At 48.6% G+C, this 23,371-nt stretch overlaps 1 protein-coding gene and 1 long non-coding RNA gene across 2 annotated transcripts; one reads left to right on the forward strand and one right to left on the reverse strand.

Moving 5' to 3' along the window:
• Window positions 1–838: 838 nt before the first annotated feature.
• Window positions 839–1,926, reverse strand: LOC118933159 (interferon-induced transmembrane protein 3-like). Its single transcript, XM_036927157.2, has 2 exons — window positions 1,606–1,926; window positions 839–1,125 (listed from the first exon to the last, which is right to left on the reverse strand). Exons 1-2 carry the CDS (start codon window positions 1,852–1,854, stop codon window positions 934–936), a joined length of 441 nt encoding a protein of 146 aa, XP_036783052.2. The 5' UTR covers window positions 1,855–1,926; the 3' UTR covers window positions 839–933.
• A 6,748-nt stretch (window positions 1,927–8,674) lies between these two features.
• On the forward strand, window positions 8,675–9,684 carry LOC130684786 (uncharacterized). Its single transcript, XR_008999121.1, has 2 exons — window positions 8,675–9,261; window positions 9,368–9,684. It is a non-coding gene; the product is annotated as an uncharacterized LOC130684786 (long non-coding RNA).
• Window positions 9,685–23,371: the final 13,687 nt, after the last annotated feature.

Raw genomic sequence — 23,371 nt, forward strand, 5'->3', positions numbered from 1 at the left:
CGGCTTGTGCGAAGGGGCGAGGGGCGGGGCCTGTCCGACGTGGGGCGGTCTCGGTCCGGCAGACGAGCGGGTCTGTGGTTCTGGAATCTTCCCACGGAGCCGTGGCACGGCGCGTCCTCCCGTCGCGGGGTGGTCACTAGTGGCCGGGGCTCGGGGGCAGACGTGCCCTGGAGGGGACGGGACTCCGTTCCCCGTCCGGCCGCCGCCTCTGGGCCCTGTAGCACCCTCTCCCCGCCCGAGTATGTGCCCGCGTCTCCCCGGCTCGGGGCGGAATCGCGTTGTGTCGCACTCGGGGGACCCCGCGCGTGGGGCGCAATCGTGCGCTTCCAAGGCCCACCCTGGGGACCCTTGGCCGGCGGACACTTCCTAGGGTTAGGGCCCTGCTGTTTGGGGGCAGGACGGGGTGTGGGGGATCCACAGCCGTGTCCCTGTGTACTGGGGAGGCTGTAGGCACCGCAGCCCCGGGAGCCTTGGCAGAGCCCGAGAACCGAGCTACCGGGGCGGGGACCCGTGGGGCTGTCTCCGCAGAGGCGCTCTGTGGCGTCCCCGTCAGGTCCCCTGGAGCCCTCCCGAGCCGACGGCGGTCTCAGGCCCTAAAGTGTTGTGGACCCTGCGGCCAGCCTTCCCGAACAGACCATCTTGGGTCGGGGCTCAGGCCTCTGGGAAGGAGGGAGGTCCCGCCCCCAAACGGCTGTCCCTATCTTGTCCCCAGCTTGAGGCCAGATGCATGAGGCCCGAGGACATGCCCGGGCCCCTAGAGCAGCAAGCAGTGGGCTCTGTCTCGGGGGCAGGCTGGGGATTCAGCAGGGCCTCCTCCCCAGCTGAAAACACATGAGCCTCCCATACAAGTTCTTTATTGAAAACATATACTTGTAGACAAATGTGCGTATAAACCGCTGGAAAACGGGTGACAGCCTCAGGCCATGGCAGAAGCTAGTGGCCTCCATAACCCTTCGCGGACTCTGAAACGGCCTGGAAAATCATCACTGAGCCAGTGGCGCAAATAATGATGAACACGATGGTCAGAAGGAGGCCCAAGATCAGGGCCCAGATGTTGAGGCACTTGGCGGTGGACGCATAGCTCTGCGCCCCGATCACGTCGCCCACCATCTTCCGGTCCCTGGACTGGGGGAGGAGACGGCAGGGCGGTCAGGAGAGGGTCCAGGTGGGAGCCACGTGCTGGGCCCTGGCTCCTCCTCCGGGGTCCCCGCCAAGGCACCCCCACCTGGCCTTCTCCCCCAGGGGACACCACCCGTGCTCCTGCCCTGGGGCCTGGCCGGTCGGGACCCGTCTCCTTCCTCCAACCTCAGCCTCTGCAGGAGGCCGCAGCGCCCTCTTCCCTTGCTTGACCCCGTGGCTGGCCTCCCACCCACAGGGAGAGAAAGCTCCCCGTGGGCTCGTCTGTTCTTCCGAGAGCTCCTGGGGCCACAGCCCGAGTCCGAGGTGTGTGACTTCTGGTAGCGGTCCCGGGGGGGCTCCTTGGAGTCCCGGGGACAAAGGCCGGCCACGACCCTCGCCACGTGCCCCCCGCAGCCGCACTGTGACCTGCACACGCACGGGCCCCCCAACCCCAGGTGCCCTCCGGGGACCCCCCGCGCCACCCACCTTCACGGAGTAGGCGAACGCCACGAAGCCCAGGCAGCAGACGTTCAGGAAGAGCGTGTTGAACAGGGACCAGACGATGTGGTCGGGCACAGAGGTCTCGCTGCGGATGTTGATCACGGTGGTCGTCACGGGGGCCGCCGTCTGGGGCGCCCCCAGCACGGCCACCTCGTGCTCCTCCTTGAGCATCTCGTAGGTCGGGGGGACGCCGGTGTGCGCGCCGCTGAAGAGCGGCTGGGAGCTGCGGTTCATGGCGCGGGCACTGCGCGCTGAGGTCCGGACGCTGGGCGATGCTCCTGGCCCTCACTTCCCTTCCCCAGTAGTTTCGATTTCTCCAGTTTCCTTTTTTGGGTTTGAGAATTAGGAATTGGCGGGGTAGGAGAAGGGCGGGACAGAGGGCCGAGTGTCGAGTTACTTTCGGGAAGGTGGGAGGAGGGCCAAGGGGAGCGGGGGTGGGCGCTCCTGGCCGGGCACCGGGAGCAGCCTCCTCTCTGCGGACCCACCTCCTGTAGGGGCGCGGGCGCCGCGGGGCATTCTTCCCCAGCCTGGGACTGTCCCCGTCCTGAACCAGCCCCAGCCCCAGCCTGCCGCGCTGCTCACCGTCCCCTTGCGGGGCCCCTACCCCGCCCTCCGGACTCCCCGCTCCAGGCCACAGGGCAAGCGCTGACCCCGCAGCGCACACCTCCGCGGCCACAGACATCCTCCTGAATCCCTTCTCCTTCCCTGGTTCTGAAGTCCACGGCCAGGCTGCTTGGGGTGTTTCCTGGTGCTGTCAGCACCCTGCAGACTGTGAAAGGGTATCAGAACGTGTTTCCTAAATGCACCACTTGACATGTGGCCTATTGTGAGCTGAGGGAAGTAAAGACCCACAGGCTCCAGAAACTTTGCCCCCTCGCTTAACTATCCAGAAGAATTTAAACTCGGGTGGGGGTGGGGGATCTTTCCCAAAATGAGAGTTTTTCGTGAAGGTAAATTTTGTCTGAGTAACCCATCGGCCTGGCAGGCAAACATCCAACAAACACCTGCTCTTCTTCATGTTTCCCTGTGAATTAGCCCCTCCTCTTTGAAGCCCCAGGCCCAGCTCCCATTCCTGAGCTCAGATGATTTCCACACCTGATTTTACCTCTCTGTCTTGATCCTTCGTGCATGTATAGTCCCTGGATGTACAAAATAGCATTTTATTTCCTCATTTTAGTCTCTGTCATGTCAATTTAATTCTAGGCTGGCCAAAAGAACCTTTAGAGGGTAGAGGAAGCTATTCTTCCTCAACACTTTGTTTCCCCAGAGGAGTCTTCCAGCATCTCTCAAGGGTGCCCTGGTATCAGTGGCACTGGGTGCTGGCTTTGGGACATGAAGGGGCAGCTGTGGTGAGATAGGAGGGTTCCCGTGCATTTGGCAGCAGCTTTGTGTCATAGGGCCAGCATATCCGTATAACCCCACTTACCTCCCTCCTGTCCCCACCTTTCCCTATAGGGCCAGGGAGCGTGAGGGGAAGGGAGGACGGAGAGCACCCTGTCCACTGAGGCCTTGGGAGGGGCAGTGCCCTACTGCCAGGGCCTTCCTGGAGTCACATTTTCTCCCCTTCTGGTTCCGTCCAGTCCCAGGGAAGATGGGCAGCAGAGCAGAGAGTGGCTTCACTTGCAGGAAGGCAGTGTCTGTGCGACAGCGGCAGCCAGCAGAGGCCCGCCTGCACCTCGTGCCCTTCCCCAGGGCCCTGCTGATGCCCTGAGCCAGTCAGGCTCCCTCAGCCCCTCCTGCTCTTGCGTTCCGAGTGGCCCCCATGTCGGGGCTCCCTGCCTCTCTCCTGGAGCTGCGAAGGGCCCCAGCACCCTTCTCCCTGTCTTGTTGTGACGCACCTGGTGGCCTGCCCTGCAGGCTTACAAACCCGGGATGGCTCCCAGGCTGGTTGTGCCCATGGAGTTACTGTGGACAGAGTTTACACTGTCAGTACAAAGCACACATCAGATTCGGAAGGCATGGAGAGAAAGAATAGTTTGGTAAGATACAGATTATTTCATCGGTAATATTTGTGGTGGATTATATGTTGGGATAATATTTTGAATATATTGGTTCAAATAAAATAAATCTCATTTCTTTTTGCTCTTTGCTCTTTTGGCTACTGGAATATTTAAAATTTGGTTTGTGGCTGGCACCCTAGTACTCTCACCCCTAGGTGATCTGCGGAAGGGCCTGACCCCTCCCACATGCAGCATTACACATCTCGCAGGGATGCAGCAGAGAAGGTAGCAGAGCGGGATGGTCTCGTGGGGAGTGGCCCTGCCCTGTCCCCAAGTGCACGGTGCTGGCCTTGTGAAAATCCGCACAGAGCCTCTGAGTGATGGGCGCTGTCGGGTGCCTGCACAAGGGCAGCAGGGGGTCTCACAGGGGCCCTCAGGACTGCTGTCAGAACACCGGGAAGGTTGCTTACATCACGATGAGCTGTTCCTGTCAAGTCTTCAAGGTTTTACAAGACTTTTTCTAATGAATTTCCAAGAACAGATAATCAGAGAATAAAGCAACTTGGTAACAGCTTGAAGACATCATTCTAACTGCCCAGGAAAGTCAGACTGGTGCTTGTATGAACCTGCTCTGATTAACACCCCATCAAATCAGATTTTTGGAAATATCTATAGGATGTAGAAGGGTATCTCTTTCTCTTGTGCAGTCCAGGCTTTGGAAATCCACAGCATTTTAAGGGAAAAGCAAGTCTCTACAGGGCCTCTTACTACCCAAAAAGGAGTAGGGAATAGTTTGGCTTCAGAGAGAAATAAGGAGCATGTGGCATTCACCTTCCACAAAACCAGTCTGAGGTAGGTTGCCTGAGGAAGGGCCCCTCGCGTCCTGGAGGCGCCATGTTGAGGACAAGGTATTGTTCAACACAGAGCCCCTTCTTTCCGAGCAGCCTGTGTGAGTTTAAAGTTGCAAGGACAGCAGCTGGGGAGCCTGGGTTCAAAGGCCACCCCAGAGGACCACAGAAAATTAGGACAGCCGTGGGGAAGACCGGGAGCGCAGGGCAGGCTGTGGAGGCACAGTTCAGGGAGTTTCAGGGAGGCTCTGATTCCTTCCACACCCACGTGCCCAGTGCATGGAGTGGCCTGGCTGCTTGCCACCTCCTCCAGGCCAGCCCCTCTCTGCACAAGCCTGCCAGTCCCTGGGAACTTCTCAGTCTGCTATATTCCTCCCTGCTGCTCACCAACAGTCCAGCTTGCTTCCTGGTGTGCGCTGGTAGGAAAGCACTTCCCAGCACCCTGAAATTAGTGATCTGGGGCTTGCTGTGGCTACGGAAGGAGGGGGCTGGTGAGGGGTCTCTCTCCCAGGCAGAGATGCTGAGGCCACAAGTGACTCACCACTTTCCCATATGAGGGGTGCCTCTGTACCAGGTCCCTGAGTGAGGCCCCAGCGACCTGCAGACCCACACCAGAGTGACACATGAGCAAGAGGCAAAGCTCTCTTTGAAGTCCCTGAGATTTGGGGCTGTTGTTACGGCAGCGCTGCCCAGCTCACCCATACTGGTGCAGTGAGATGTTGCTGCATTGAAAACTTTGAAAACGTGATGCCAGCCTAAGGCCAGGTGGCCCGCAGCAAGGAGGCTGTTCTTGGAGGCCAGATAGAGTGAGACAGAATGCCCAGCATGATGGCTGGTCCCGTGTGTCAGCTTGACTGGGCCCCAACACATATGTGTGGTCAGACATGGTGGGTGTGAGGCGTCCCTGATGAAACGAATTCTGAACGAGTGCCCTGAGCGGGCGGCCCTCCCCAGCGTGCAGGGCCTCATCCAATTGGAGGACTGAACTGGTCAAAGAGCTGTGCAGAGTGGGGACAGCTGGCCTGCCCACCTGTCTTTGGGCTGGGCCGCTGGTCTTGTCCTGCTTTAGGCCGCGGACTGAGGCAGGAGCGGTGGCATTGCCTTTCACGGGCCCAGTGGCCAGCAGCGTGCCAGCCAGTTCCTTGTCCTGAGGCTCTTTCCACAAGTGCATTGGTCCCGTGTGTCCAGAGAACCAGGCAAACGCAAGCAGTGGGGAGCGCAGCGAGGCAGCCCCCGATACTTGGAAGGCAGACCAAGAGGTAATAGACCTGCAGCCCTAGAATAAGATGTTGGGGAGCAAAGGCTCATCAGGTGGGCTGCTTGCTGCTGTTGTGCATTTGGCGTGGCGGGCTCAGGGGCAAACTGGCAGGCAGGGGCGCAGGAGCACGAGGAGACGGGGAGAGTGCGTCCCGGGACCTGCAGTGTGAGAAGAGATGACAGCTTTTCAACCTCACCCGGTAAGAGAGAAAGCGGTGAGGACTCTTGAGTCATGAAGCGCAGCGTCGCCATGAGAGCCTGTCAGGGGTGCGCCCCCACCGCGGAGGCGGACAAGCCCCATACCTGCCTCTCAGTCCAGAGGGCTGCGGGTGACAAAGCGGAGAAATGCTCCCGACTCGGAACTGTGCAGAGAGGAGCTATAGGCGTGGCTCTTGTAACGTGAGCCTGACCACAATTAAATCAAATTTTAAAAAATGTATTAAATGAAAGAGTACTGCCCCCTAAAAACATCAGGCTGGACCAAAGACACTGTGTCCCCAACTTTCTAGGGGCAAGCTGCTGCTCAGTTCCCCCTGAGGCAATGTGAGGACATGGCGAGGACGGAGTGGGGGGACCCAAAAAGCAGCCACAGCCATGGACACAGGTGGACACAGAGGTCAGTGGACCAGGGTGCCCCGTCCGGAGAGCAAACTCCAGTCTTCCTGTCCAGGAAGGTGCCCGCCCTGGGGTCAGGGTCTTCACCACAGCCACTTGGTGGGACTTCAGAATTGCTAGGACTGTGGGGCGCCCCCCACTCCTTCCAGATCAGAGCGCAGGCTGCAGCCGGTGGTCCCTGTGTGCTGTGTTTTGTTTCTTTTTTTGTTGTTGATGTTCATGGGACGGGTTTTTCTATCTTATAGCTTTTATAAGAAAGCTATATTCATTCTTTTATTCTATCAATACTTACTGAGCGCCTATTCTGTGCCAAGAATTGTTGTGGGTGGTGGACAACCTGCGTGTTCTGGTTGTCCTTTGTGATGGGTGTTCTCAAGACGTGCACTCATCTTCGTTTGTCTCTGTCCGTTTTCTGCCCTGGGCACAAGGTCCTGTCACTGCTTCCTCCTTGTCACACCTTCTTGTGCCCCTTTTACCACCCCCCCTTCACATCTGCATAGCCTAGAATCGTACCTGGGCTCCTATGGCTGTGGGGCTTCCCTTTCACCTTCATGCCTGAATTTTTGTGCCCCTAAGATGACTTTGCAAAGGCATTGCTCACCTTGCTTCTCCAGCGGGCCACAGCTTTGCCTGGATTTCTCTTCTTTTCGTGTTCACTTCCTCCTCAGGTAATGTTTTGATGTAGGTGTTTGAGGGGACTTACTCTGAGCTTCCTGGAAATATCTTTATTATGTCCTTAAATTTTAGTGACAATTTGGCTGGATACTAAATTCTGTATCTTTTTATTTCAATTCTTTCATGTATCACCTCATAGTCTTCATATAAGATTTGCTGAGAAATCTGGTATCAATATGATTTTTGTTCCCTCATAGGTTATCTGTTCTTTCTTTGGGGAATTTTCTCTTTCTGGAAACTTTTCTTTGATTCTCTTAACTAAGTGTGGCTCATTTCTTATCTTGCCTCTGTGGCCTTTCAGTCTGAAGCCCTTCATCTTCCTTTAATTCTGGGAAGTTTAGCTTCGCTATTTCTTCCAATATTCCTTCCTGTCCATCCCTTCACCTTCCACCCTTGGACTCCTGCTAGCAGCATGCAGGCCCTTCTGCTTCCGTCCCCTTCCTCGTTGCTGTTTTGCATTTTCCAGCTCTTTAGTCTCACACATTACCTCCTAGGACAGCAGTCGACTGACCTTCCCACACACTAATCTGCCCTTCTGTTGGGTCAGTTGCCCATTTAGAATTCTCATCATCATAAGAGTGATAAAAGCTAGCACTTCACAAGCACTTGTACCCAACACTGGTCTAAATCCTTTACACACACTAATGATATTCAACCTGATGAGATAAGGGCTGTTATATTCCTCATTTTAGAAGAGGAAATAGAGGCACAGAGACGTCAGGCAACCCGTCCAATGTCACACAGCTGGAAAGCAGCAGGGCAGAGATTGGCACCAACACAGGCTGGCTCCAGGGTCTGTAGTTTTAGCCACTATGCCACCTGGCTTATTCTACCTTTTGTATTATTTCTTTCATTACTAACTTTTTCTCCTAGCTTTTTATTTGAAGCAATTTAAGACCCATGGAGAAACTGCAAGAATAGTAGAGCTTCTGTATGTCCTCATCCGGAGTCCCTTACAGACAACATCTTAGATAACATAGCACCTCGATCAAAACTGGCAAGTTAGTGCTGCTGTGATACCCTTGACCAAACAGGAGACCCCACTCAGGTCCCACCAGGCTTTTCCCTAGTTGCATTTAGTTATTCCCCAGCCTTGTCCAGCCTACAACAATCTTTGTTTGTCTTTCATGATCTTAATAGGTTTGTAGAGTGTCCCTCAGTTATTCTGTAGACTACGCCCTGCTCTGTGTGGTTCTCTGACGTCTGGACGAGGTCACGCACTGTTGGCACCTGTGCTCCAGAAATGATGTCAGGATGCTCAGCGTGTCAGGTCACAGAGCTCAGGACACAGATGTTTCACCACCAGCCACGCTGACCTTGGTCACTGGGTAAGCGGTGTCAGCTGGAGGTCTCCATGTAAAATTGCTATGGTTTCCTTCATATACTAATGTACTGGGGAAATACTTCAAAACTATGCAAATCATGTTTCTCTCCCAACTTTCCCTCGCAAATGTTAGTGTGGCGTTTGCCTCAGGGTGATTTTCTATTTCCTATTTCCAGCTACATTTATCAATTTAAAGGATGACCCATCCCCTACCCTCCATTTATTTAATCAGTTACTTACAACATCAGTGAGGAAGTGTGGTATTTCTCTCTTTTGGCTCACGACCCATGCCCTCACGTTGCAGCGACGGCTCGGCCCCCACTCTCAGGGCTCCGTCAGGCTGGTACCATCCTTCAACCCTCACTCAACTCTGTGTTCGGAGCACTTCCTTACTGGCACCAGGAGACACTCCAGGCCCATTGTGGGCACCTCCTGCCACAGCCCTGGAGTCAGCCATGTCTCCAAGGACCTGGTGACTTTATGGGGAGCAGTCTTTGGAACCACGGCTGGGGTGCTCCCTGCCACCAGGATGTCGTGGCTGCCGGGTGCTCTCAGCCAGCAGAGTTGGGGAATACATGTATGTGACTGACCCTCACACACACACATCTATTTCTCTCTTTCTGAATATAGGTGAAAAACCACAAGTTTATTCCAACCCCTGGGGTTCCCACTCAACACCTCAGGGCTCATTGCCACCCCTCCGCTTTCTCTACTCTTGTTTCTACAGTGTGAGAACTCCAGGTCTTATCTATAAAGTTGCACGTTCGTGTTCAATTCTCAAGTACAGAAAAAGTCCTTGCAGAATTCCAGGGCCACGCCCGAGAGAAAGCCCTTACTGACAAGTCTACATGTTTGCGCACGGCCGTTCGTCTTCAGATTTGAGCATCCAGGCAAGCTGCCACTCCACGGTGACAGGCTGGTTCCCTTCCCTGCCCCTTGGTGTGGAGCAGTACTCATCCGTGACACATCTGTGATTCTTCGGGTAGGCCTGCTTTCCATTTTGGGGGCTCCCCAGTCCTGAGTGGTTTAAATTGCTTGTTTAGTTTTTGGATACAGGAAGCATTACTTGGTTCCGTTGGCCACAACAGAGTCACCTGTGCTGAGCTCATGTCACCAAATCAAGACTCACGCCTACCTGCAGCTTCAGCCTCTCCCAGGAACGTAACCCCTCCCAGCTGGCCTGGGATTTCCCAGTCAGCCCTTGTGAGGTGGCCCTCCTCACAGACTGCTGCCCTCCCCAGAGGAAGGTGACTTGCCTGAAGCCATCCACTCGGTTGATAACGGCAGCATCCCGCCCCTTCTGCCTGGAAAGCCTTCCGCTCTGTGCAGCTGTGCAGGGCTCTGCTAGGTGGGCTGCTTCTCTTCCTGAATTGTTGAATAAAGCCAATGAGATTTGTAAAATTTATGCGGTTGTATTTTGTTTTTTTTTAAGATTTGGTGGCAGCAACAGGCTCTAAAGGACACATCTGACAGCTCTGGGGACAATGAGAACACGGCCCGGTACCGTGGGGACACCTTGAGGTCTCTGTCTTTCTGACTGTTTCCCGGGGCCGTGGGAAAGTGCCTTCCGGTTCTGGACTCCACCCTGTGTCAGCTCCCGATCTAATTGGCTTTCCACAGTCGCCCATTTGACTGGAGTCCAAGTAGGGCACTGCTGGTAGTTCAGTCCAAAACTTCCCATTTGGAATCCCCGAGTGCCGTGCCCCTTCTCTGGGACCTGTGGTTCAGCCCTGACCCCACTCTGGTTCCCGGGCCCAGGCTGCTGGAGCTCCTCTTTGGTTCCTGCTGGCATGTCACAGGCGCACTGCTGAAGGGGGTCTCAAAGGCCAAAGGCACAGAGCTGATGGGCAAGGCTGAGCGTGGTCATCATGCTTGCCGCCTGGCTCTAAGACTCCTGGGGTCAGGGCAGGCTGGTCACAGAAGAGGTCAGACTGACACTAGGTCACCTGCCAACCTCAAGAACATTTCTGTGCAACAAGGTCCACTGTAAAACTCCAGAGTCCCCAACCCCATGGAACACACCCCTTAGGTATTAGCTTGGCTCCAGGAAACCCAAGACTTAGCTAAAGAAACAGGATCTTGAAGTTCCAAAGAGTTGAGCCCACCACCTTTCAGACCACCTGCCTATTTTATGTCTAAGAACTGTGGCCCCAGAAGCTACTGATACCTACAAAAATGGAAAGATCTTAACAAAGCCCAGAATCGCAATGGCCATTACGGGGAGCGTTCTGATTAGACGAGACTGCTTACGTAGGACGTGCGCTTGAAAGCAACAGTTCCCATATAGGCCCACAGAACGGAATGCCTGCTTTAACTGGCATGCAGAGGCTTCCGAAAGGCTCCGAGATTCCTCAGTAGCTTCAAAACTGGCTGTGGGAAGCAGACAGGCGAACCCCGAGGATGGTACTAGAGATCGTCCGTCTCCAACTCGGTTCCCTTCTGGACAGAAAAACTCGCCAATAGCAAACTTTTAAAAGTTACTCCTGGAGTGCTCGCTGCCCGCACTGACTGGCCTATGTGATCTGAGGCAGATTTTAAAGCCCATTGGGAAGTCTCTTCCCCTTCTGGGTTCCATACGCTCAATGAGGTCGCCCAACCCTCTGTGGCTGCCCTATTTGTGTGCGATTAATGGGATTAATACATAAATCAAGTCATATAGAAATCAAATGTACAAATACATATGACTTGATTGTTTTTCCTACAACTCTTGATGCGTGATCAAAAACAGGATAATTAGAGCCAAAACAGTTGCTACAGCTTGTGACCGCCCTCACGGTCACGTCCTTGTCGGTGTCCTTGAGGAGCGTCATGCCCTTGGGCTAGACTCAAGGTCAGATAATGATTGTGTGCTGATCATGTGTTGAACCCTCTACCCAGAATTCTTTAGATGTTTTAAGTTCATTTGCTCAATAAATATGAGGAGAGCCTTTTCGGCGTTACTCTTGCGCTGTGACGCCTTGAGTCCCCTGGTCGGCCTTTCAGATCCTCAGCATTCCGTGGCGTTCCCTCCAAATCTGCGGGTCAGAGGCAGGGGGGAGCCGACATATTTGTAAATGGATTATTTCCTGAGATTAAAAAGACAGGAAATAGCTCAGGAGCACACCAGTCTGACAGGCCATTGCTGAGCACTTTGAAAGGACTTTGGGATAAGACTCGCCAAAAGTCTGCCCATCCATCCGTCAGCCTTACGGTGCAATAGCTCCAGCACCAGACTAAGCTGACAGCTGGGTCCCCACACCGCCCCTCCTAGGAGTCCGTCCGAAAAAGCTAGTCGGAAATCAGTGTCTCATTTGTAATCAAGTGGGAAACTGGAAAAAAGGTTGTCTGCAAAGGTTCTGTGCAAATCCTTCCACACCAGCTCTGGATGCCCCCACATCTGCTTTGGAAGGAGGCCCCTATATGGGCATTTGTGGGTAAAATTGTAATATTTCCAGAATATCTCGCCCGGCTTTAGTTCATTTGCATATCCTCAGGGGTGGAGAGAAGTTCATCTCCATATCAATGGGTAATTACCGGGGCAACCGAGGGCGTGTCTGAGCCTGAGAGTTTAAGGGGAGGGGCTTGCTTGCTTGCTTGCTGGCTGGCTGGCTGGCTTCTTCCAGAGCAGAGGAGAAAGAAGGCCCCGGACTGCAGTTTGTGAGCAGTAAACGGGTTTTAAACTTTATTTCTCCCTTTGACTGATTTCAGATTTTAGAGGTATTTTGCCCCGGGATTTCCTCTCCCCGGACTTACAGCAAAGAAAGTAGGGTGTGTGTTTTTGATAAAAGAAGGTATGAGGAATGGAAATGAGTTTTTGTTGAAGGAATTGAAAGCGCCTTTGTCCTAAAGTGAGACTGGTTATTTCAGAATGGGAAAGAGGGAAAACACAGAACAAAATCTGACTGTAAAAAAGAAAGTTGTAGAAGATTTGTGGAATTTTATGTGTTGTCAAACTAGCTAACATTGGAGAGTTTTTAATTTTTTTTTTTCTGAGTGAATGTTTAGTATCTAAAGTACACTGGTGTACATTAGAATTGTTTTTCTCTTTGTTAAAGGGACAAAGGTTTCTGCCCCAATATATAACAGATTATAAAAGGTAATCCTTACCTTTTAAGGTAATCTGCCTAGAAAACAAAGATTCTGTGTTTTACCAAAATAATTTCCTCCGTTTCCATGTTGTCTTTATCAGGTCTCTGTTTACGTAAAAAAATTGAATCTTCTCTAAAAAGAGCTAACTAAGTCTTTTCATTTTTTACAACTACTTAACTTTCTATATTTACCTGGAAAATCTTTACTTGTCGTTTTGGTTAAATGGACAACTAAGTATTGTTTCACAGTGACCTATGATCCTATCTGACAAAGTATTTTATAAATTTTTGGTATTTTTGAAAAACTTCCCAAAAATCAAATTCTAAAACATCAGGTGACCTAGGAAAATATTCAGTATGTCAGTAAGTATGAGGTTGTTGATTTAATTAATAAAGACATGTCTTTAGAGTTAGTAGTATTAACTATAATACTTTTATTCTACCTAGGTTTACAAAAAGTCAAATAAGTTCATATTGTTTTGTTACAAAATTTGTCAACCAGAAAAATAACAGGACGATGATTGACATTGCCTAATGTCTAATTAAGTTTTTTTAAATTAAGGTATCATTGATATACACTCTTACGAAGGTTTCACAAGAAAAACACTGTGGTTGTTACATTCACCCTTATTATCGAGTCCCCCCATATCCCATTGCAGTCACTGTCCACGAGTGTACTAAGATGCCACAGAGTCCCAATGTGTCTTCTCTGAGCTACACTGTCTTCTCCATGACCCCACACACACCATGTGCACCAATCATGATACCCCACAATCCCCTTCTCCCTCCCTCCCCACCCGCCCTATCCCACCCCTTCCCTTTGGTAACTACTAGACCCTTCTTGGAATCTGAGTCTGCTATTTTGTTCCTTCAGTTTTGCTTCATTGTTACACTCCACAAATGAGGGAAATCATTTTGTATTTGTCTTTCTCTGCCTGATTTATTTCACTGAGCATAATATCCTCTAGCTCCATCCATGTTGTTGCAAATGGTAGGATTTGTTTTCTTATCATGGCTGAATAATATTCCATTGTGTGTATGTACCACATCTTCTTTATCCATTCATCTACTGATGGACACTTAGGTTGCTTCCATTATCTTGGCTATTGTAAATAGTGCTGCAATTAACATACGGGTACATATGTCTTTTTGAATCTGAGAAGTTGTTTTCTTTGGGTAAATTACTAGGATTGGAGTTCCTGGGTCAAATGGTATTTCTATTTTTAGTTTATTGAGGAACCTCCATATTGCTTTCCACAATGGTTGAACTAGTTTACATTCCCACCAGCAGTGTAGGAGGGTTCCCCTTTCTCTGCACCCTTGCCAGCATTTGTTGTTCCTAGTCTTTTCTATATTGGCCACCCTAAGTGGTGTAAGGTGATATCTCATTGTGGTTTTAATTTACATTTCCCTGATAATTAGTGATGTGGAGCATCTTTTCATGGGCCTGTTGGCCATCTGAATTTCTTCTTTGGAGAAGTGTCTGTTCAGATCCTCTGCCCATTTTTTAATAGGGTTATTTGCTTTTTGGGTGTTGAGGTGTGTGAGTTCTTTGTACATTTTGGATGTTAACCCCTCCCTTGTCAGATATGTCATTTACAAATATATTCTCCCATATTGTAGGATGCCTTTTTGTTCTGCTGATGGTGTCCTTTGCTGTACAGAAGCTTTTTAGTATGATGTAATCCCATTTGTTCATTTTTTATTGTTTCCCTTGCCCAAGGAGATGCATTCAGGAAAAAGTTGCTCATGTTTGTATTCAAGAGATTTTTGCCTATGTTTTCTTCTAAGAGTTTTATGGTTTCATGACTTACATTCAGGTCTTTGATCCATTTTAAGTTTACTTTTGTGTATGGGGTTAGACAATAACTCAGTTTATTCTCTTGCATGTAGCTGTCCAGTTTTGCCAACACCAGTTGTTGAAGAGGCTGTTGTTTCCCCATTGAATGTCCATGGCTCCTTTATCATATATTAATTGACCATATATGCTTGGGTTTATATCTGGGCTCTGTAGTCTGTTCCATTGGTCTGTGGGTCTGTTCTTGTGCCAGTACCAAATTGTCTTTATTACTGTGGCTTTGTAGTAGATCTTGAAGTCGGGGAGTGTAATTCCCCCTGCTTTATTCTTCCTTCTCAGGTTTGCTTTGGCTATCCTGGGTCTTTTGTGGTTCCATATGAATTTGAGAACTATCTGCTCTAGTTCATTGAAGAATGCTGTTGGTATTTTGATAGGGATTGCATTGAATCTGTAGATTGCTTTAGGCAGGATGGCCATTTTGACAATATTAATTCTTCCTATCCGTGAGTACGGGGTGTTTCCATTTATTGGTATCTTCTTTAATTTCTCTCATGAGTGTCTTGTAGTTTTCAGAGTAAAAGTCTTTCACTTCCTTGGTTAGGTTTATTTCTAGGTATTTTATTCTTTTTTCATGCAACTGTGAATGGAATTGTTTTCCTGATTTCTCTTTCTGCTTGCTCATCATTAGTGTATAGGAATACAACAGATTTCTGTGTATTGATTTTGTATCCTGCAACTTTGCTGAATTCAGATATTAGATCGAGTAGTTTGGGAATGGATTCTTTGGTGTGAGCCATGCTACTCATGCTGTTTGACAAGGTCCAGGTGCAGGGAGGTTTCCTGAAAGTCAGGAAACCTCATAGCTGGTTCCTGCTACTCCCCACTTTTGCTTTTATTATTATATTACTTATAATTGGACTTATGAATGGACCTCATGCACAAAATAATAATTTGACTGTCATAAAAAGGGACAACTCGACCCAGGGCTATAACTGGAACAATGGTTCCAAGAATGAGCGTAATATTACGGGACCAGCTGTCCCAGGCGTTCTGCCACGAATAAGTGAGGCAGAACCACCTGCGTTTCCTGTAAAACAAGATGTAGCTTGTCCTCCTTTTTGTAATAATACAAACATGACGAATGAGAAACTTTTTATAGCATTAGCTAAGAAAGAGTTATGGGAACCCAGTCCATGGAAAAACCCAGCTTCCCCAGAAATCTATATGAAGCAACAAAGCAATAAAGAGAGACTAGTAGTCCCCAACGTCCAAGGCCCCCCTAATGTTGCTTATAATATGGTAGAGCATCTTTGGTATCCCCCTCAAAAGAAAAAATTCTACGAGCAAGATAGGGAGATTTACATTTACCAGTATCCCATACACAGGAATTTATGATGAATATATGATATAATATTAGCATATTAATGGAAAAGTAGTAAGAGTAGATTCTGTGTCATTGTTTTAAAGTATAAAGAGAGCTAGGAAACCATACTGCTAATGGACATGAGAGGAGAGATGCAAGGAGTTAAAAATGTGGAATGATTATTATGATAGAATAAAATGTTCATCCTGTGTACAAAAATTAGATCCAGATTGTGAGGACCTAGACCTTAGGATAGGATGGGGATGGATAATGTTTGGATGTAAGAAGAAACCTCAGAGCTTGTGAACAGAAGTTTAATAGTTTTAACTGTATAATCATACAGCTTGAACTTTATATAACCTAAGATCAATGCATTGAACTTTCTATAACCTCACACGCTTAAAAGCAAAAGCATAGCCCACACTCTGTCTCACGCCATTTTCTGTCTAGCACCTAGCAAGCAGCTCTCATGAATCACTAATCAAAGCAGGATGAAAGAAAGTTAAAGATTAAATGTTAAAAAGAAATTGTTCAAGGAAATGATATTTGTTTATGTTTAAGGGTAATGAGCCAGAATTATGCAGAAACTGAAAGAAAAAAAGGATTGTATCATCGATGATCAAAGAAAAATATTTTGCTACATGTAGAATTAAAATGCTATAAAAATGAAGACCCTGCTGGCTTATGCTAGATGTGTCACACCGATCCTGAGTCTCGTCTCCTCATTCGCCGATGCTGTCCTTTCCTTCGTCACCAGATTATCTTCTTCCTTGCCAATCTGGGTGCCTTTTATTTCTTTGTGTTGTCTGATTGCCGTGGCTAGGACCTCCAGTACTATGTTGAATAACAGTGGGGAGAGTGGGCATCCCTGTCTTGTTCCCGATCCCAGAGAAAAAGCTTTGAGCTTCTCGCTGTTACGTGTATGATGTTGGCTGTGGGTTTGTCATCTTCGGCCTTTCTTATGTTGAGGTACTTGCCCTCTATACCCATTTTGCTGAGAGTTTTTATCATGAATGGATGTTGAATTTTGTCGAATGCTTTTTCAGCATCTATGGAGAAGATCATGTGGTTTCTGTCCTTCTTTTTGTTGATGTGGTGGATGATGTTGATGGATTTTCGAAGGTTGTACCATCCTTGCATCCCTGGGATGAATCCCACTTGATCATGATGGATGATCTTTTTGATGTATTTTTTAATTCAGTTTGCTAATATTTTGTTGAGTATTTTTGCTAATGAAGTTTTTGTAGGTAATCTATACATGATTGTTAAGAACAAAAGAATTAAGTAGATGTAAATAAGATACAAGTCTTTAGGGGAACATTTTAGCAGTACATTTTATGGTATGTCTGCTTAAAAGTAGTTACCCACATCTCTTTGGTGACTTCCATTCTTAAGAGTTTTGCTAAATGAAATGAAATGATAGAATTTCATTGAATATCTAGATAATTTCTCATAAGACAAAATACTGAAACATTAATTACCAAACAGGTTTATCTACTTTTGACTTCTTGTTGCCTAGAAACTTAAGGTATTTGGATCTATTAGTAAACATGTCCTGGGCCACACTAAAAAGTTGTAATATGAGATGGCATATGCTTCCAGAAATCATGAAATGCATTAGATTTGCCAATCTAAATAAAATGGTGTAACAGATAGTACACAATTGCTAACTTCTTGGTTTTCTCTAGAAACTAAGGTTTTTATGAATTAATTCTAATTAACACATGTAATTAGAGTCACTAGAAAAAATAAGGGAAACAACTCTGTTTGCAAGGAAAGTAGGGTGTGTGTTTTTGGTAAAAGAAGGGTTAAGGGATGGGCATGTACCTTGCTGAGGAAAATTAATCTTGTCCTAAAGTGAGGCTAGTTTCTTCAGAAAGGGAAAGCAAACAGAACAAACTAAAATGGACACGGAAGCCATGGAAGGCCCATGGAAAAGGAATCTCAGGGAAGGAATTTTATGACATGGCCAAGCCGGATGAGACTGAACAGGGGTTTTAAAAATAAACTTTAATATGAGTAGTTTATGTGTATAAAACTGAAACTTATGTGTCCTTCATCTGCTGAAAGGACAGTTTGCTTGGACTGTTTGCTCCCCCAAGAGGTTATAAAGGCTTTTCCATAGCTTTTAAAACAAGTTGCTTAGCAAACAAAGAATCTATGTTTTGCCAGAATGATTTCCTGTGTTTATAAGGTGTAACTGAAGGAAAATATGTTCCCAACCCAGGACAAATTACCTTTGAAACTGAAATCAGTCAAAGGAAAAAATAAAGGGAAGAAACCTGCTTTTCACTTACAAGCGGTTGTCCACTTCTGCTTGCCCGTCTCTCATGACCCCACTGCAAAAAGGGACCCCACCCAACCTCCTCTCCAGTCCAGATATGCCCTCGCTCCCCCCTGTAATCACCTACTGATGTGAGGACGCACCGAGGTCAGGCAAGAGGTTCTGGCAATTTTACCCATGATAAGGTCTTTGATTACCCAAGTAAACCTTGTCCTCTCAATATTGAAAGAGCTAAATTTTGCTCAGGACCGCATAACCTTCTATATTCTCCTGGGAAGTCTGTAGCTGTCACTTTGGTTAAATAGATAACTAAGTGTTGTTTCACAGTGACCTATGATCCTATTTGCCCAAGTCTTAAAACCTCTTGGTGTTTTTGACAAATATCCCCAAATGCAAATTCTGGGTGAAGTCTTTTTGACCTTGAACTAAATTTGGGTTCTTCCAGCTCAGAAGATTGGTGCTCTCTCCTGTAAGAGAGAGATTAAACAGATTAGGCTTATTTGATATGTTAAATTACATGGGAAGCATTGTCAAAAAAGGAGCAATACTAAACACTTGTTTTGTTACATCTGCATCGGTCTATGTTGTAACTATTCTGGGAATTATGTGAAATTCCTGGAAATCTTGATGTCCTGATATAATGTTCCCAGTCATAATTTTTAAATACTTGTCACAAAACTAAGCAAATCTGTTTGTCAAGTACATTATAATGAACTCTTATCAGATCTTTAATAGTGGGCATTTCAGTCCTTGTCACTTACAGAGACAAATTGTTTTACTCTGATGCTTTTTCAAAAGTGCTTCATCTTCAGAGAAATTCGTGGAAAGGACCCTGACAAACCCACTTGAATAAAGGTCTCCGATAGCCTTAAGCTCATACTGCTGCATTAAATTTAAGGAAATTGTTTCTCTTAAACTATGAGTGATGGCAACGTAATGAAATCTTTGTGAACAAAGATGAAACAATTGCTTTTTCTCCCTATCGGATCCCTCTAGAATTCAGAAACACTTGAGTACTTTCTCTCATATAGTTAGTTATTTGCATAAGTTCAGTAATTTTGCTGTGCATGCATATCCCTCCTCCATCCTCAGGGCTAGCTGAACACACAACTAATACTTAACTGGCAAAATTTATAGAGACCCTCCAAATACCCTGGCTGCAGGCAAAGCCACCAGTCCTTCTAAATCTCAGATTCACCCCTTTGAAACTCGTAGATTTTCACCCTTTGAAATAGTCCCAGGATGTCCAGTGCACCTGGTCCTGCTTCTTTTGACCCACTGATAAAGGAAAATACATTTCAGTATCCTAAGGGCATACTTGCTGCTACCAAATGGCAGAGCAGTCTGTTCACAGGGCACCCCCAGGAGATGAAAGCCCGTTGGAAAACGTCTTTTCCAGAAGATGAAACACCCCACCTTAAAACATGGAGAGTCTATCTCTGGGAAAGATATTGCCAAAAAGAGTTTCTTCAGCCTCGCTGGAAAGGTCCTTGCGAGGAGCTGCTAACCAGCCCTGGCGCCACCACACTCCAGGGAGCAAGCTCTTGGGTTCACGCACCATCCCAAGAAAGCACCAAACAAAGCCTGGTGGTGTGAACTCTCTTCGCCGCTGCTCCCTGCTTGTGCTTGTTTTCTCTTTTTCTTGGAAAGACAGTGGATCTTACCTGCATTTCCCAATCTATTGCAAAAAGGGAAAACCTTTCTGACTGTTGGATCTGTCACCAGAAATTCCAATCCGTTCACGATATCAGAGACCATTGGTCTTACCGGTACTTAATTTCTCTTTAGTTCCAGAGGCCACTGCTGATGACGCAGTGGGTCAGGCTGTGACCAGGTGCGCCCTGGCTCCCAGCGTGACTGTGCTAGCTCGGCTGATTCCCTCTGTCTCTGCCAACCGTGCTGTCTTTGTTCCGCACATTATTTTCCTTATTTGAGTTGAGCTGTCTGCCTGCGCCCAAGGGAAACACAAATGGGTTTGTACCTCTTTGTGAGGTTTCTAGAAAAGATCCGTCTAGGAAGCGGTAGCCTCTCTCAGAATGTCACCCCGGCTCCTCTGACCGCGGCTTGAAAGGGCCAGTCTGGAAATTCCAGCTAGTGAGTCTCCGTCACCAGACCTTAGCTGGACGCCTCCACGCTCCACCTGGTTTCATTTCTGTTTGCAGAGGACAGCATTTCCCAGGGCTGCATGAAATGTTTAGATAGCTGGTGATTCAGACAATGCTTATTGGGGACATTTAACTGTGCTGTTAATACCCATAACAAAACATGCCTGCCACTGGTCCACCCCAGTGAGCCTCCATTACTGCCTCCAACGGGAACTTCAGGGCGCACTCCTGACCCGGGGTTTGCCTCTGTGGGGAGTGTCTTCCTTCTGCGGGTCAGAATGAGAGCCTAGGAACACATGATCAGAAACCTCCCCTGATGTTAGGCGAGCAGGCAACCCCCATAGCCAAAGTAAAGCAGCCTCACAACCATCCTTTGACTTGCTGGCTAAAGTAATTTGGGACAATGAATAGCCCATGATTATCTTTTTTCTGAACAAGGAGGTGTTGGTGCTGCCTCCTGTTGGACATGGATAAATGCCTTTAGATAAGTAGATACTTAATTACACAAGATCAGGGAACAAAAGCACGGGATCTAGCAAATTTCCCGGACACCCTGTGGTCTTTCGATCTGCTCAGTTGGCCGCCTTCAGGCTGGGACTCCTGGCTTAGGACTATTATACGAACTGGGCTCCTCACCTACTTGTGTATCATCACTTTTAAACTTTGTACCTGTTGCCGGTCAAACCTGCAGAGGTGAGGCACCACCAGGGTGATGCTGGCTCGGCGCTCGGAGGTGGCCTCCAATACTTATGACCTTGGTAAGAGTCCGGGCGGAAGGCCCCTATTGCTCAAAGGTGGCCTTGACGGTTTCCAATCTGTGCACCGTCCCTCTGATGTGGATATGACAGCCAGGAAAGGTCCTTCTTGCCACCAAGAGACAAAACCACTAAATGTAGACAACCTGACTCTTGATCAGCTTTCAGGAAATATCTTGATTGAAAGGGGGGAATGTAAACGTGAATAAAGGAAACCTCACTTAAGACAGTCAGGCTCCTTGCAGGGCAGCTCTCGCACCCAGTGGGCAGCCTGCATAGCCAGCAGGGACGAGGGAGGTAAGAAGTACCCGTGAATTACCCGATAGGGGAGGACACTTTCCACATAGGAGTTTCCTCTCCTGCTTTTAAGAGAAGGAAGGGCCCTTCCTGCCCAGCAACTGCACACTGACCGCAGCTCCAGCCAGCGAGGAATCACCACTGCCTCCAACTCGTGTTCTCCAGGGAACTCGTGTGCAAAGCCGCCCTCCCCAGTTTCCTCCTAAAACCTGGGCAGAGCTGCCCTTCCTCGGTCTCTCAGGACCTGCCTGCGGCTCGCCACGGCTTGTGCCCGGAATTGCGATTCCTCTGCTGCTCCGGAATAAGCTTGTTCTCCAGTGACCTCGCCGGCTGATGATGTCTGCTGCGCGGCACATGTCCCGGATTTAAACCCGGCTCCTCACAGCACTGCTCCTGCACAGCGCTGTCGCTTTAATTACGTTCATCGTGCTTTTATGTTTGGGCCCATCTGGTGTGTTCTTCAGTTCAGAGCTGTCGGCCAACGGGTTGTTTTTCTTGTAGAGTCCGCATCCGCTCTGGCCTGGGGCCACAGCCCTATTTCCTGAGGGACTGGGAGTGGTATCTGGGCACTTCAAGCTTGGAGGTGGCCCTCAAGGCTTACGACTAGGATAAGATGCAGGCGTTTTCCTCCAGCAGTTGCGCAGAGGCAGCCACGCACAGTGGGGCGCCTTCCAGGCATCCGGCCTCAGGGGGGACTAACAGCCATGCCAGCTTCCTCACCTGAACCCACAGGGCACCCCCCCCTCTGTCCCCTTTCTCCCTCGGATGCCCCAGCCTCTGTGCTGGGGCAGCCCTGGGTGTTCCCTGGGAAGGCCTGAGAAGTGGAGAGGTCCGTTTTCTAAATCGTGCTGATGTGAAAATCATGCCGATCCTAGTAATTCTTGGTCCTGTTTACAGGAGAGAGGCTCTGAGTGTGCTAATGGTAGCCTAGAGATGAAAGGCCCCGGGGGCGTAGGACCCCAGCCCCTTCCGGCTCCAGGCCTCCGACAGAGCAAGTCAAAGACACTGAGAAAGATTTAAAAACAAGCCACGACCTTTTCTAACAATTGAAGCAAAACCTCAGACTGGGTTGTATGCAGGTTTATTTTGGGCGGATTTACAGCAGGAAGCAGCAGAGCACAAAGCCTGGCTCGGGGTCTGTCTGGGCAAGTTCTCCGGGCTGGAATCCACGGCCGTCCCCACTGCCCTGAGTCGGCTTCCTGTGGCCAGAGCCGCACCCTGAGAAGCCGGGAAATCACGTGGGCTGGTAATCAGAAACAGCGATCGAGCCTGGCTTTGCATGACTAAATCCTGCTTTTCTCCCTGTCTAGGTTTGTTTTCCTAGAACTTTTTTGGACCCAAATTGAAGAATTTTAGTCATTTCCTTGAGGCTTAGCTTATTGAGTAAAGTGTTGGCAAGGAAATCAGTTCGGAGATGCAGGGAATGTTAGGTAGAAAGACAGACACGAAGAAACAACAGGTGCTGGTGAGGATGCGGAGAGAAGGGAACCTCCTACACTGCTGGTGGGAATGTCAATTGGTGCAGCCGCTGTGGAAAACTGGAGGTTCCTCAGAAAGCTAAAATAGAAACGCCATTTGACCCAGTAATTCCACTCCTAGGAATTTACCCAAAGAAAACAGGATCCCTGATTTGAAAACATATGCACCCCTATGTTTATTGCAGCACTATTTGCAATAGCCAAGATATGGAAGCAACTTAAGGGCCCATCCATAGACTAATGGACAAAAAAGATGTACATATACACAATGGAATATTATTCAGCCATAAAAAGAAAAGAATTCCTACCATTTGCAACAACATGGATGGAGCTAGAGGGTATTATGTTCAGTGAAATAAGCCAGGCAGAGAAAGACAAGTACCAAATGATTTCAGTCATTTGTGGAGTACAACAACAAAGCAAAACTGAAGGAACAAAACAGCAGCAGACTCACAGACTCCAAGAAGGGACTAGCGGTTACCAAAGGGAAGTGGGTGGGGAGGGTGGGTGAAGGGGGTTAATGGGCACTATAATTCAAAATCACAATGTAGGGAAGTTCAACCACTCTGTTGTGTATTTGAAACCATCATAAGATTGTATATCAATGGTACTTTAATAAATAAAAATAAATAATAAAAGTTTATATGACAAAAAAAAAAGATAGACATGAGCAGCCAGAAAAGGGGAAGATAAAGTTCAAAGAAGCACCTGCCCCCAAAACTGTGCCCAGGCGGGATCCCCTGTGGAGACAGAGGCTCCCCAGGCAGATCCCAGAGGGGTGCAGATCAGCCTGGGGAAAGGACATGCACACTGAAGGGGATGACTGTACAGACGGGCCTGGAAATCGCAGGACCCCACCTTGTCAGTCAGAGGCGCCTCCCAGCCAGAATGCAGTGCATAAACCTCCCGCCTAACAGATCCCTTCCTTTGCCTTGACTCTGGCTG

This window comes from Manis pentadactyla, chromosome 9, assembly GCF_030020395.1.
Source record: "Manis pentadactyla isolate mManPen7 chromosome 9, mManPen7.hap1, whole genome shotgun sequence".
NCBI classification, from domain to species: Eukaryota; Metazoa; Chordata; class Mammalia; order Pholidota; family Manidae; genus Manis; species Manis pentadactyla.